The sequence below is a fragment of the Dunckerocampus dactyliophorus genome, chromosome 20 (assembly GCF_027744805.1).
Source record: "Dunckerocampus dactyliophorus isolate RoL2022-P2 chromosome 20, RoL_Ddac_1.1, whole genome shotgun sequence".
In the NCBI taxonomy this organism is placed as follows: domain Eukaryota; kingdom Metazoa; phylum Chordata; class Actinopteri; order Syngnathiformes; family Syngnathidae; genus Dunckerocampus; species Dunckerocampus dactyliophorus.
Genome location: NC_072838.1, coordinates 17172008 through 17186461, shown reverse-complemented (window position 1 = coordinate 17186461; position 14454 = coordinate 17172008). Strand labels below are relative to the sequence as shown.

The 14454-nt window shown below is 44.8% G+C and overlaps 1 protein-coding gene across 5 annotated transcripts in view; it reads right to left on the bottom strand.

The window, feature by feature from the left end:
• Positions 1-3780: 3780 nt before the first annotated feature.
• trps1 (trichorhinophalangeal syndrome I) overlaps positions 3781-14454 on the bottom strand; it is a 97974-nt gene continuing 87300 nt past the window's right edge. For all 5 annotated transcript variants that reach the window (XM_054763056.1, XM_054763060.1, XM_054763059.1 and 2 more), the window contains 2 exons: positions 13018-13140; positions 3781-9688 (listed from right to left, as the gene is read on the bottom strand). In XM_054763056.1, coding sequence (XP_054619031.1) covers positions 8366-9688; positions 13018-13140 — 1446 coding nt within the window. In that variant the 3' untranslated portion in view covers positions 3781-8365. The remainder of the gene's footprint in view (positions 9689-13017; positions 13141-14454) is intronic.

Sequence of the window (14454 nt, the reverse complement as noted above, 5' to 3'; positions counted from 1 at the left end):
AGAAAATGTAGCTCACAAGAACAAAGTTGGATTCCGGTGATACAAAAGTGTCCTGCTCGTGCTCATATTGTAAAATTACAAGAGAAAATTGTATTACTTTTACGCTTTCTCCTGCTGTGATGGCGTTTTGTGTATTAGTTCAACTCTTCATCCGTTTTCTGCACCACTAATATTCTAATTGAACTGAAAATTGCCACTTTTTCCTTTTGATAAGCATTTTTTCTCCTAAACGGAGGACCTTTGTACTTTTTGCAACTACATTCTCACAAAATTGAAAGTTTTTTCTTGTAATATTTCAATTTCTCTTGAAGCGTGAAGGACTTTTTCACATTTTGCAACTTTGGACTTTTTTTTCCGTCTTGTTTTTGCTGTTTTCCCGTCTTAGGACGACATGGTATGGTCGTGTACAGTAGTGCCAGCATGGCCTTTTCCTCACAGACGGACGACCTTTTTACATTCTGCAATTATGTTCTTGTAAAATGAGGACTGTTTTCCTGTAATATTGCCCCATTTTCCTCGCAAACAGAAGACTTTTTTACTTTTTGCAACTTGACGTTCTGCGACCACATCCTCGCAAAATTGTAACTTAAGTTTGTTGTGACATTTTTGCAGAGCTGCTGGAAATCTGAATAAAGTATTTATCTAGCTATCTTAGGGTTAGGCTTAGGGTAGAGTTAGGGTTTGGGTAGAGTTAGGGTTCGAGTCTTAGGGTTGGGTGAGAGAGGGTTAGGGTTAAGGGTTAGGGTTAGGGTTATTTGCAATTTGTGAAAATGTTGCAGGAAAAGAGAGTTTTCCTGTAAACCAGCTGCACTGCGGGATTGTTCCTGCTATGAAAACAAGCGTGTCTTGGTGTGTTGCGGAAACAGCAGCGGTGTGGATTCATCTCTTATGCAGCGAGTGTCCAAAACAAAAAGCAGTGGCAGGATTCCCATGACCCTTCTCACCCGGCATCCCTGAGGAAATGGACGGTGTTTCTAGAATAGATTTCCTTTCTTGCCAGGAGATGTTTGACCCACTTTTTGAAAAGTTTATTTGCTCCAACACATGACTTCATTGCCGTGGATGGAAAGAGCTTTTTTATTGCCCGCTTTGCAGTACGTCCATTTTCTTGGCGCCGAGATTTCATTCAAAGATGATTCATGGCGCTTCCCAACCAGGCACCAATAAGCAGGGACGCCATATTAGGAAAGATAGGGTGGAGCTTGGAGGTGGTTGACAAGGTGAGAGGCAGCTAAGACCTCCACCTTTTATCCCTGTTGTCATCTTGTTCGCCCCGCCCTCATCCATCACCCTCGACCTAATCCTCCTCCTCATCTTCATCTCCCGGCGTTGATTCACTCCCAACACTCCGTCATCTATCAGCCATCTTTGCTCATCATGAACTCCCCGTCTTTTATCTTATTTCCATCCAAAGTCTTACGGCCGTCAGCAGCCATGCCAAATAAGTCATAATGAAGCCTGTCAGAAAAACGACTTCATCTAAAAACGTCAATCATTTTACTGCAAAAACACACGTTTTTGTCTTATATGACTTGTTTCTTGACGTCACCTTCGCTCACATGAAATAATAACAGCTTCCTGCTTAATGCCGTGGCTTTTGTCTCGTCAATAATAATAATCTTTAATATTAATAAAGAACATATTGACATTTTTCCTTTTAATGTTGTGACTTTTTGAGGCTAAAATGTGCACAGAAATGACAAATTCCTACCAAATGTTTCATGTATTCATCGAAAAGACTAGCAAGAGTGGCTTAATAAGACATATTGAACGCAAAATGGCTACCTTTTTCCATTACAATGACAACTTTATATGTCACGTCTTCATACAAAATCATCCTGGTTTCCTGGAAAAAATGACATTTGAGTATATTAGTTGAATAATCATATTAACAATTAATTGAATATGAACTAAATGAGATTGATAAACAAATCTATAATAAAATAAGTACATAATAAAATAAAAACATCAATGATTATTAATAATGAATATTATGACATTTACGCTGCAAAAAGCATCACACAAATTACAACCACAACGTTCATAAGTGACATCTTTTTTGGGCTGCAACACAAACATTGGTGGCGTGGAATTAGAAAAAAGACCAACGTATTTCTATGTATTCGTTTAATATAATCATATCATATCATATAATAAGAAAAATTCATACAAATGTACGAACGTTCAGAATTGGAGTCGCTTTGTGCCATTTCCTACTAAATTCATGTCAAATGAAGACATGAATGACGACATTTTTCCTTTTTTTTCCTGAAAAAAAACTGAACGCATTTTGGTTGTTTTTCTGACCAAATCCAAAAGGCCTGCATGCTCTTTATCGTAGCGGGACAGCTAATCGAAGGTGTTTGCTCGCTTTCCAGCGAACAGAAGAAGCTTTGTTTAGCGCAGCATGCTCCTCCTCAGTGCTCGCTATTAATAATGTGTTCATAATTACATGTTGATACATCGCTTGGCATTGACCTCTGTGCAAAGACAAGCAGGCTGTTTGGTATTCGTGTCTGACGCTATCTGGTGAATCATCACACACACACACACACACACACACAGCATCTTCATTTCACTGCGGGTGCTGAGTTAATACACCCTAATCAAATGTTCATATTCTAAACAGCAGGATAAATTGATAATGCTATAGAGTGAAGCTTGTGGACGGCTTGGCTTCACGCTGATTGGCTTTGTCAGAGTTCCTGACCCGGAGGGGAATTCGAATTCAATTAATTCCAGAGAGAAAATCAAACCGAGGTTACGCAGGGTATCAATCTTAAAGAACTGCCGCTGATATCAATAAAGTTGGAACGCAGAAACTGCGAAAAGCCGCAGTACGTTTTGGTGCAGATCCCGATATACGATACCGTGTAAGTCATATATGGGCCGCCACAGCTCATCCTGCACGAACCAGGGAGCAACCTGCAATAAAAGCATGTTGTTCCGGCGATCAAGTCTGGTGTGTGTGTGTGTTAATAGTGACACCTTGTGGCCAGTGTAGGGTACTACACTTCAACAATGCCTTTGAATGCCTTCTACTGTTATTTGTATTTTAGTTTATTCAGACATTTTTCAGCTGGAAAATGCTTCATTTGCTTAATTCAATTATTTGAAATTTCTTTTGAATTACTTCAACAATGCAAAGTTCACTTTGCATTGTTGAAGTTGCCATGGCTACGGACAACTATACACTATTTTTGTGTAATATCTTTGGTGTTTAGTTTCCCTGTGCAACCTAATGAGACATTAGCTTTAGCATGTAGCATTTTCATAAAAAACATGGTTAACAATCCCTTCGTAACATCTGTTAACAGTTCAGCCTTGGTGGACGTCTACGCCGTACTGGTTGCCAAGCCTAGCGTTCCCATGCAACCTATGAAAACATTAGCTTAGCATGGAGGACATCCATAAAACATGGATCATACGGAGACGCATGGAAAAAAACACTTACATTTTTGCAAATGAAAATGATAACAATTCAGCCATGTTTGAGTTCTACGCCGTACTGGTTGCTAGTCTAGCGTTCTCATGCAACCTATGAAAACATTAGCTTAGCACATAGCATGAGGACAAATGGCGTAGCAAACACATACATGATCTTTCTGCAACTTTTGCTAACTGTTCAAAGCTACCAGGCTGCTATTCTGATGCAAATGTTAGCTTAGCATGTAGCACAGGCCATAAAACAGCTACAGTACGTATCTGCAGCAGTAGGGGGCAACGTGGAGGCAGCACATATGATACACAACTCCAAGAGACACAAACAACAACCTTCAGTATATTTGTTACTTTTATTAATTATTATCAATATTATTTTTTCAAGTTTAGCTGTGTAACAAACTTTTTCTTGGCGGTCCAAAAAAAAAAAATACATAATTGAAATACCATTTTTTGCAAACCTAACAATAGCATACAGAATGGTAACAGAATAAAATAAGACATGACAGAAAAATAATCTGAAAAAAGACAAACAACAAATAACACAATCCTGTTTCTATTAAAATAAAAAGAATAGGAGACAAAACTTCTAGTAAAAATGGATTAAATGTACATTTTGCCCGTGCGTGTGTGGCACCAACTGGCCTGTTGAGCTCCCTTTTTCTTGACGTCGCAAAAAAACAAACAAACAAAAAAACCATGTTCGTACCGTTGGCCGCGTGCTAGCTGCGTTCGCGTCGTGCCTTTGCCATGAAACGGAGCGACAGCGACGTGGCTACGCAAAAATCAAACACTCGAGGGCCTTAAATGTAAACGTGAAACGCTGTCGACACGAGTCCCGTCCAATCCAACGTAAATTATGTCGGAAACGGTTCCTTCCCGCTTCGAGGCTAACTTTACGAACGAGAGGAAAGTGGGAGGAGTCAAAGCAGACAGAGAACTTCTCCCGTCTCCCCCCCTCCCCACTTCTTTTCTTTGCTACATTTGCCAAACGTAAACATTCCCATTTGCGACGCTAGCAGCCTCCCGAGGAGATGAGCAGACGGAGAAACGACAACAAAAGACGAGAAGCTACACGTTAGCTTAAAGAAGCTACACATGTGGGGAGTACAACTGCGGGCGTTTCGCTTTGAATGTGATTTTTTTTGCTAAATTAAACGTAACCTTTGGGATGAAGCTATTTTTTTAAGACCACCGCATTCGACGGGACGGAGGTGGCAAACCCATGGGGCACGTTAGTCATAGTTTTGACAAAAATGAGTAAAAACGTCGTTTTGGCCGCTTGTTTACATGAGAAACGCCTTTTTGGGAGGGAAACCGCAAGAGAGAACCAAAAACTGCCATGTTTGTTAAATCTCGGCGCTGAAACGTGGAAGCTAGGTCGGCTAGCGACGATTTGGTGGCATTTTGTACCAAAAGCAACGCACTCAAATGACGACAAAATATTCGGAAAAGCTTCACTTCCCTAAACAATTGCTCAAAGCACACAAGCAAGACTCTTTTACTGCAATATCGGGCTTTTTGCACATTTTGGCAATTTCTCAGTGAACGCGGTGTTAGGAAGGGAATATTTTCCCGCTCTGTGCTGGACATTCTCCTCTACAAGGCCGAGGCCTAGCGAGGTCCAAGCCATCTTCTAAGTGAAGCCGAGTTCCTCTTCCTCACCGGCCAGCTGTGGAGGCGGTCCCAATGATCAGGAAATTTCCCGCTGTCCATTTGTGGGCGACACTGATCTGCTATCAACCAGGCCTTGGCTGGGGGGGCTGAGCGTCTCAGCCACGAGACAGGAAGGATGAGTCGTTCATAAAATGATGTGAGATGAATTCCAAACAGGGCGCCTTTTCTCCTTGTCATGGTTTCTCTCTCATTGCAGAGAAGAACATCCAGAACACATTCCCTTCCTTAGCGTCGCATTAGAACAACAAAAACGTACAGAAAGGAAACAAAAGCATTTCCTGCAAGAGGATTTTTGAGTGTGTTTTTCGACCAGGTTGTCACGACAACAAGTTTCAGGGCGCTTTTTAGCCGAGGAAACAAAAGCTCTTTTGCAAAACTCACGTCACTCTCGTCGGCGGCAAGACCGCTTCCTTGTGAGGACATGAGTGGCGCCATCTTGCTTCCACGGCAGCTCCTTTTACACCACCGTGTGCTTGTCTGTGGGGACCGGGGGTGTCCAAACGTTTCCCAGCGGGGGCCACATACTGAAAAATGAAAGGATGCAAGGGCCACTTGGATATATATATATATATATATATATATATATATATATAGATATATCCATTGTTAATTGTCCCACTGTAGTAGTACCACTAGTGTACCACTGTAGTAGTACCACTGTAGTAGTACCAGTAGTGTACCACTGTAGTAGTACCACTACTGTAGTGTACCACTGTAGTAGTACCAGTAGTGTACCACTGTAGTAGTACCACTACTGTACCACTGTAGTAGTACCAGTAGTGTACCACTGTAGTAGTACCACTAGTGTACCACTGTAGTAGTACCACTACTGTAGTGTACCACTGTAGTAGTACCACTAGTGTACCACTGTAGTAGTACCAGTGGTGTACCACTGTAGTGTGTTCCCAACACTGCTTCTATGCAGAGGAGGCAGCAAGTCCTCCAGAAGTGGGAACCCCTGCAGGTATGACTTGCACCAACGGCCAAGGCTCGATCAACCTCCGTTTCTAAGCATTTCGTTGGACTTGAACCGCCTGGACTTCAATGAATTACTGCACCAATTGGATCAATACAGGAGTCCATGTCAATAAATCGAATATTTTCGTAGTTCGAGCACAGGAAGCCTGTTTATGACTTCCTGAATCTATGCTCTAATAAACCATGAGTAGAGCCCTGGAGCCTGGAATAACACCCCTATAGTCTCCTCTACACTCCTGTCAACTCCTCTGCTGCAGGGCCTCCACACAAACCAGTTAGGCTCCAATTCATAACATCAACATTTCAACTTTATCATACTAAAATCATATTTTTCTCTTGTCTCCTAATATTTCCACTTCATTCTCGTAGAAGGATTTTCCCATGTTTTGCTGTTGTTTTTTCTTTAAGTTTTCCTGTACAATTATATTTTCGGCATGTGCCGCGGGCCAATAAAAAAAACAGCTGGGGGCCGCAAACGGGCCCCCTGAGCCACACTTTGGACACCCCTGGTGTAAGCCAACTCTTCTACTCCGGAACCGCTGCTCACAAAAGGGTGAAAATTTGCCAAAACGCGCGGCCCCCGTGTGTTGCCTGTGCTATTATTTTTCAGATAAATACACCACACGGTGGTCAGATTGACTTGAAAATTCTCGCACCGCTGTACAAAACCGTCATTGTAAGTTTAGGATCTTTAACCCAATCACCACGAAATTTGGTACACACGTTTAGGGGACTGACAAGCACGTGTGTGTCAAATTTGAGCATGATTGGTGGAAAAACATGGCCGCCATCAGGCAAAACATGACTTACTTAGCTACTAATTGTCCGCAAGTCATTGATCATTGGTCTCATGATGATAAAACTAGCCGTGCCACGCGTGTGCTAGCATGTCTTCCAAAGCATTTTGACCACAACCCACAGGGGGCGCCACTTATGTCATTTCCAGCCATGACTGTAGTTCATCGTAAATGACGACTGATGATTACGACGTCTGACATCGTGACGTACCTTTAAGACACAAACACGTTCAGCAGACAAAAACGTTAGCAGGCACTAGGCGGGACACCTTTCGTGGATAGAAAAATATTCTAAGGCTTTTTCCTTCATTTCTTTTGCTGATTTGTGTTCACTAGCAACTAAGGCAGCAAGGCAGGGTTCAAAAACAAAACAACAAAACCACCCAACAAGCCACGTCACGACTTTTCAATGTAAACAGTAGAAAAATAGCTCTTCTCCAACAGGCGGCGGATAAATAAGCAAGTCGCGTGGTTCAGTACCGAACTGAGCCGAGTTACGGGATGACAACATGAAGTGAGAACATGATGGAAGCTACATTAAAAAAAATAAAAAAAGTAGGCAGGCTGGTGTGCAACACGTGTGACCCCTGAGGACTGAAATAGCAAACCTTCATTATGTTTCCATCCACGATGGGGGGGGACGGACGCGCCCTTTGACCCTTACACACAATCATACAACACACACACACTTTTTTTTTTCCTGTACCATTTCTGTAACGTAACACTACTTTTTGTAAGTCCTGGAAAAAAGCCTCTTAGAAAAGAACACATGATATAAGAAAGGTGTATGAAATTGCATGTTGTCGTACTATTACAATATTCTTCTTCTTTTGTTGGATACAAATGTTAAGCAGGTTAATAGAATGTTCTATCAGGCAGGCAGGCAGCCAGGCACGCAGCGAGTATCATGGCACGGAGGGAAATACAAAACAAGGAGTCTCTTGGTTCCGATAGGGAACGCTTCAATCCCGGGTATCCAGACGCGTTTTTTTCTTTTTAACCCGGACGGTTGCACCGGTTTCATCAGGCAGCCAGCCGGTTTAAACCAGTTTATACTGGCCGGTTTGAGCCAGTTTATACTGGCTCGATTGGGAACCAGTTTCCACTGGTGTTCATAGGCAAGCCGCATCCACACTGAACCGGTAGTCTTGGATTTGGGGCCAGGAGGAGGTGGGTTTGGTGCTGGAGTCCAGCTGATGCTTCTGGTTTCCACCAGTCCAATTTGGTTTGGCACAGCAGAGAAAACGTGCGACCAGATTAAATCTGGTTGTACCGAGAGACGAGAGAGAAAAACAGTCAGACTTTAAGAAAGAATTAGTAAAAAAAAGAAAAGTGGACCGCGTCTTCCGGGCTGTGAAGTGTTCAAGCAGTTGCGAGGTCCCGTGAGGCGATTCTGAGTGCTTCCAGCATTGGGATTGGGTTTCTCCATTCAGACACGCACTAGCTTGCAGCTTATCTGTCCGATGAAGGCATTAATGCGCCTCCGTGTCCTCGTCCGCCGCTTCAGGCGGGACTTCTGCGGCGGCATCCGTGACTTCTCCACAGACGCCGGCTGCTTCCTGCTGGTCGCCGGCCTCCTCGCTAGCGTCCGTGGCGTCATGGGCCGAAGAGTCTTTAGCTCGCTCGTCGATGTCCATCTCGCTGCGATCGCCTTCCTCCGGCGTCACCTCGTCATCGTCGTCCCGAGGCTTCCTGTCCTTGTGTAGGCCTCGCTGGATGTGCGTGGTGAAATCGTAGCGGTCGGCGCAGGCGTGCAGGCAGAAGCTGCACTGGTATGGCCCCTGGTCGCCGTGGCAACTCATATGTAGGGCGTACATGACCTCGTCCAGGAAGTAGATGCCGCAGTGGAGGCAGCGGTTGCTCGGCTCGTCTTGTGTCGCCACGTCCGCCGTGGTCCTCGAACTCGCCGTCTCCTCCTCGCTGTCCCCCTCTCCTTTCCGGCTGCCCCTCGACTTCTCCTCCTGCTTCCTCTTTTCCACACAGTTTGCGGCATCTCGTTGTCTTGTGGCGAGATCCAAGGGGGCATCGCTCTCTAACGAGGAGGATGTTTGGGGATGAAGGGGCGGGGCTGGGTAGTGAGCGGGGGCCGGCGGTGGAGGAAGCGGCGAGTAAGGGGAGGCGCAGTAAGGCACCTGGTAGCTCGGTTGATGCTGCTGCTGCACCGGCGTCACCATGGCGCCCAGGTAGCTGTTGGCCAGGCTTCCCGTGCCCAGGCCGGAGGCGGCCGCCATCTTGTACTTGGTCCAGAATCGGAGCCAGTCGGACTCGGGGGTCAAGTCTGGGGAGAGCGTGAGAGGGAGGGGCAGGGAGAAGAGGGGGTACTGGTACTTCTCAATGGGGGATCCGGGAGGGGAGTAACTGGAGGGTTTGGATGGTCGCATGTACTTCTCGATCGGGCTCCCTCTTTCCGAGCTGCCGCCCCCTTTCCCTTCCATTTTGGTCAGCACGCCGCCCTCCCCGACACCCCCGTTGCCCTCAGCTGCCAGCAAAGAGGGCGGATGCGAGGGTAGGAGCAGAGGCGGCATGCGCCTGTGGATCTCCAGGGTCTGGTTGGCGAGGAAGGCCTGCGTGGAGCGAGGCGATCGAGAGCGAGGCGACGGCTGCTGGCTTTTGACCGAAGAGCAGCTCCTGTCGCCCGACTCGTCGCCGTTGACGCGCTCCTCGCCGGAGACGCGCTGCTGCTTGGGTGCCGGGTTTTCCGGCGGCAGCGTGTCGGGGTTGAGGCGCTTTCGGGTCCGCCGTCGGATTATTTGCTCGCCGTTGTTCTGCTTGATGATGTTGAGAGGTCTGGGCGTCTGGAAGACAAAACAATACGACTTCATGTCCTGAACATCATCATCCAATCTGTGTGTCACGTGTCACGTGTCTCGTTCTTGCCCTCGCCACAAGGGGGAGTGCTAACATCTCATAACAATGAAGTTTGACAAGAGTAGCAAATTTACCTAAACTCATTTTTCTCACAAGAGGGATTTGAAGGTACAATTATAATATTAAACTATTAGTGATTATGTATTACATATGTATTATGGTTACAGTATATACACAGTACTACTAGAACTACTATCATTCAATGCCAAAATTGTCCGTTGTAACATGTATATTATTTATTCAATAAATGTTCAAATAAATAACAATCATGATTATTTTGTGCTAGATTATAGTAGTCATTATTCAGTGGTTAACAATATTTTCATAATAATCATTATTAACTGTACTATTATTCTAAACACCAGAATGACACTAATAATTCTAATTATTATTATTAATAGCAGCAGTTTCCAAGTCAATATGCATTATCGCAATGAATAATAAAAATGATGACAGTTTATTTTTCAAAATATTATTGTAAAAAGAATAATTACTATTATTAATAACACTCATTATTAACAATAATAATATTGCCAGCAGCTTGTAATAATCCATATTTATTATTTAAATGAATAATAACAATAATGATAGCAGTTTACACCATTTCTTCAAAATTCCTATTATTGCAAAAATAATGATTATTTTATTTTATTTATTTTTATTGGCACAAATTGAAACGGATACAAAAAAATATATAATTTCAGCAAATTCTCAACACAAAAAAGTCACTTTTTGTGGTGCTTGTATTTTATTTTATTGGATGAACGTCCACGACAGGTGAGTGTGGCATGAATGTGCACGTTCATGTGATCAAGTCAACCTCTTTAAGCAGCAAATCAGAGGGTGCGTGTGCGCGCGTTGAGCGAGCGGAGCCGGTGGAGCACACGTGTGAATGGAGGGTCGAGACACCGCAGCCTTTCTCTCCAACCAGTTTCTCCAGCAGGTGATTTAAGTGATGAGCTCCTTCCCTGCAACTGAAGGACGTGCTGATCATTCAAGTCACCTGCTTTAGTGACCGGCTGGAAAGAAAGCCTGCAGTGTCTTCGCCCTCCATGACTCGAGTTTGACACGCCCGCAGGAGAGGATCCTTGACAAACAAACAAAAAGCTTTCCATTTCAAATGCCAAGCGCGCTAACCGAGAGGGACAGAAGGTCCGCTGAGTGAAGACAAAGCGTCCCGCTTCCTCTCGTCTCCTTATTTGTCTGGCGCCCTTAACTCCATATTCATAACTCTCCCTTTGCACTTTCACTCTCAGCCTTTTTACAAGCTGCTCTGCTCTCTAATAATGTGTGTCGAGCAAATAAAACTTTTATTATGGGATGTAAAATATGGCAGACCCTACGACTGCCAGCAGTGGAGTGGGACGACATGGGTGGGCTCGAACGCCGGGCATCCCGCAGGAGGAATCTTGTCATCTTTCTAAAAGCTTCTTTAAAGCTACATTCAGTGACTGCGGATGGGCCGTGGGGGTCAAGCAAGGTCAAACAAGATCAGCTTAAAAAGTCAATACGCAAACAATGGAGGCTGCTTCCATTTCAATCAAACAGGTATATTGAGGCGTGAAATGAGAACGTATCAGAGGCCATCCACACTCCCCAATCCCAGACCCAGTCCTTATCTCATCTGTAATTCATGCGCTCTAATTAAGTTTGGGACTTCCACAGTCTTTCCCCAGGCTGGTGGAGACGGTCGACTTGAATCACACCAGAATATTCCGCTCTCCGAGGAAGCCTCCAAATCAAATATACTTTGCACAATATTACGTTTCCGCAGCAGGAGTCACAGTGATCGTTACAGCAAGCGTTTGTTTTGTATGCTAATCGGCCCTGAAAGGACGTCCGTGGGCGTGAGATCTCGACAAGAGGCTGGAGTACTACTTGAGCACGACAATCTTCTCAGAGTACAGCCTTGGAGCTCTAAGAAGTGCAGTTATGTGGGTACGTTATTCAGTTTAACCACGTTTCCAGCGAGTGGTTCAGGGTTGCCATGGTACAGTTTGGACCGATAAAGCCAGCTCCCCACAGCAGGGACGTTATACATTATCATGACATTATACCAGCACTTTGATGTATTACCACCATACCACGACAAAAACCAGTACAATATACAACATACTGACCCATCTAAACCCAGTGAGCAATGCCAACGAAGGGCATACGGACACGTTGATATGTCAGGTGATTGCTTTATTCCGCACGCCTTCATAAAGGAAACTCAGTCATGACTGTACAGTTTGTATTTGTTTGTTTAAGCCAACGCTTCTACTCCTGCACCGCAGCAAAGCATGCACCCCTACTGTGTTGCCCGTGCTGTCACATTTGACAAATTGTCTGAATTGTTCTCTCGTCCTCCCCCCGGTGGCTCAACCTACCCTATATCCCGATACCTCAACCCAACAGGCCACCACATGGGACACACCTGTTCCGCCTATAAAGCCCGCTATTAAAACACCTCCAACAAGGTTTTATGGTCGTATATCTACATATATATGGTTATATACAGATTTTATTGCTGTATTTTGGGCATTTTTAAGCAGGAATGCTACACCTAGCGTTAACTTTTCCAAACTCAAAAACAAAAACACAGCAGCAGTGGCGGCAGCTCCAATATGTAGCGTTACCTTTCGCTCGTGGCCCGAGGCATTGTGAGAGAGTGTGTGGTGAAGCTAGTCGCTAGCCAGCTAGTAGCTAGCCAGCGTGGTGTCACTACACCGGTAAAGTAGTTATTGGGCATAACAATGCAGTAGCATCAGATACACACTGTATCGTATTTTTATCTACAGATGAACGAGGCCTGAGTCGCATTTGAAAGAATCGGAATTGTACCGTTCACACTGACATGAAAACAAATCAGATACAGATCACATATGAGCAAAAAAAAATCGGAATTGACCTGCAGTGTGAACATGTCTATTATGTAAATGGAGCGTTGTTGGAGTTTTTTTCAGGAGGCTATATAGGCGGAATAGGTGCGTCCCATTACGTGCATTCTTGGTTAAAAAAGTGGCTGCCATCAAGTTAATTGTCGAGAGAGAATGGTGACGAATGCACGGATGGGACGAACACCAAAGACGTCTCGCTACCAAGTGTTGGATTGGATGTCCTCCATTGTTGTCCTCTGTTTGCCATGCTGCGCTTCCTTTGTTGAATCTTTGAGCAGGTTACAGGTGTTGCGCTAACGTGATATCACGCTATCCACCATGGCTGAAAACCACACTTGCATCTGTTCTGCTATGACAATGTGGACGCCACTTACCGAGTGCAGCTTCTGGTATAATCCGCAGGCGTTGCAGACGTAGCCCCCGTTGGCGTTCTTCCTCCACAGCGACGTCTTGGTGGTCAGACAGTTGGCACAAAAGACTCCGCTGCCTCGACGCCTCTGGAAGACGACAACAAGATTGGGGATTTTGTTAAAGCATGTTTATTTACAATTTCACAATCTGTGTTTTTAAGAGAGCCTAAAATGACAACTCTGCACAAAAAAGGTGACACATTTGTTCCATCCATCCATCCATTTTCTATACCGCTTCATCCTCATTAGGGTCGCGGGGGCATGCTGGAGCCTATCCCAGCTGACTTCGGGCGACAGGCGGGGTACACCCTGGACTGGTCGCCGGCCAATCACAGGGGGCATATAGACAAAGAGCACGGAGAGAACAAACTCCACACAGACGTCCAAGCGGAGATCCGTACTCTCAATTTCCGAACTGTAATGCGAACAATGCCGGCTGGTGAGTTGACTGCCTCGACTGCCATTCTGAAGGTCCCTTGTTGGAGCCCAGCGGGGCTGGCTGGAGCAGGTGGGTTAACACAAACCACTGAAAATGATCCCACATTGACCCAAAATAAGACAATCCTTTATGCTAGCATGTCAATTTCATTCTGGCTTTCATTTTTTTAAATATTATTTTTCCACCAGATGGCGCCACTTTTCCCCATTAAAAGCATGCAGAAAAATGTCACCATTTACTGTTTTCTGCAAGAGTGCCTCCCTCTTGAACTGATAGATGGAAGCTGACATTTGAGGATAATAAAAGAACCTTTTCAGGGAGAGAACATTTTAGGGGAGTTTGTCGACTGGAATTTGCATAATAATAATAATAATAATAATAATAATATGTGATGATGTTGGTGCCCAAGCACTGCAGTGTATAGAAAAGTAAGGATGAGGGGTTGAGGCGAAAAGGCCAATTGCCGTGGCAACATGCTCCATCACAGTAATGAGCCAATCAAAGCATTTCTCCATCCCATTAAGTCTGTGGTCCCCCAGGTCGCCACCTTTATGACGCCACTTTAGGACAAAGTCATCCTTCTCAGAAATTCACTTCAATTTCATTTTTTATAGTTGTTTTATTTGGATTTATGAAAACGCCATAACAATACAAGGTAGCAGCACACCTTCTCACTCTCGATCGAGTCCCATAAAATCCCCAAACGACCATTTTTGTGTCAGCCATCTTTGGCATTCTCTCGTTGTTTCCCCTCACAGTCTGTTCCACCCTCCTCCTCCCTCATCCCCTCCCTGGTGGACCGTCCGCCGGGACCTTCTCCTTTCAACGCTGCCATCTTCTTGTTTCATGTTCCTGACAGAGCCCGGCATACTTTTTGGGCTCAGAGCAGCCGGTGCGAGTGCTTGCAAACATTTCAGCTCTTCAACAAAAAGCGTCTTTTGGACTCTCCGAGCTGCAGATGG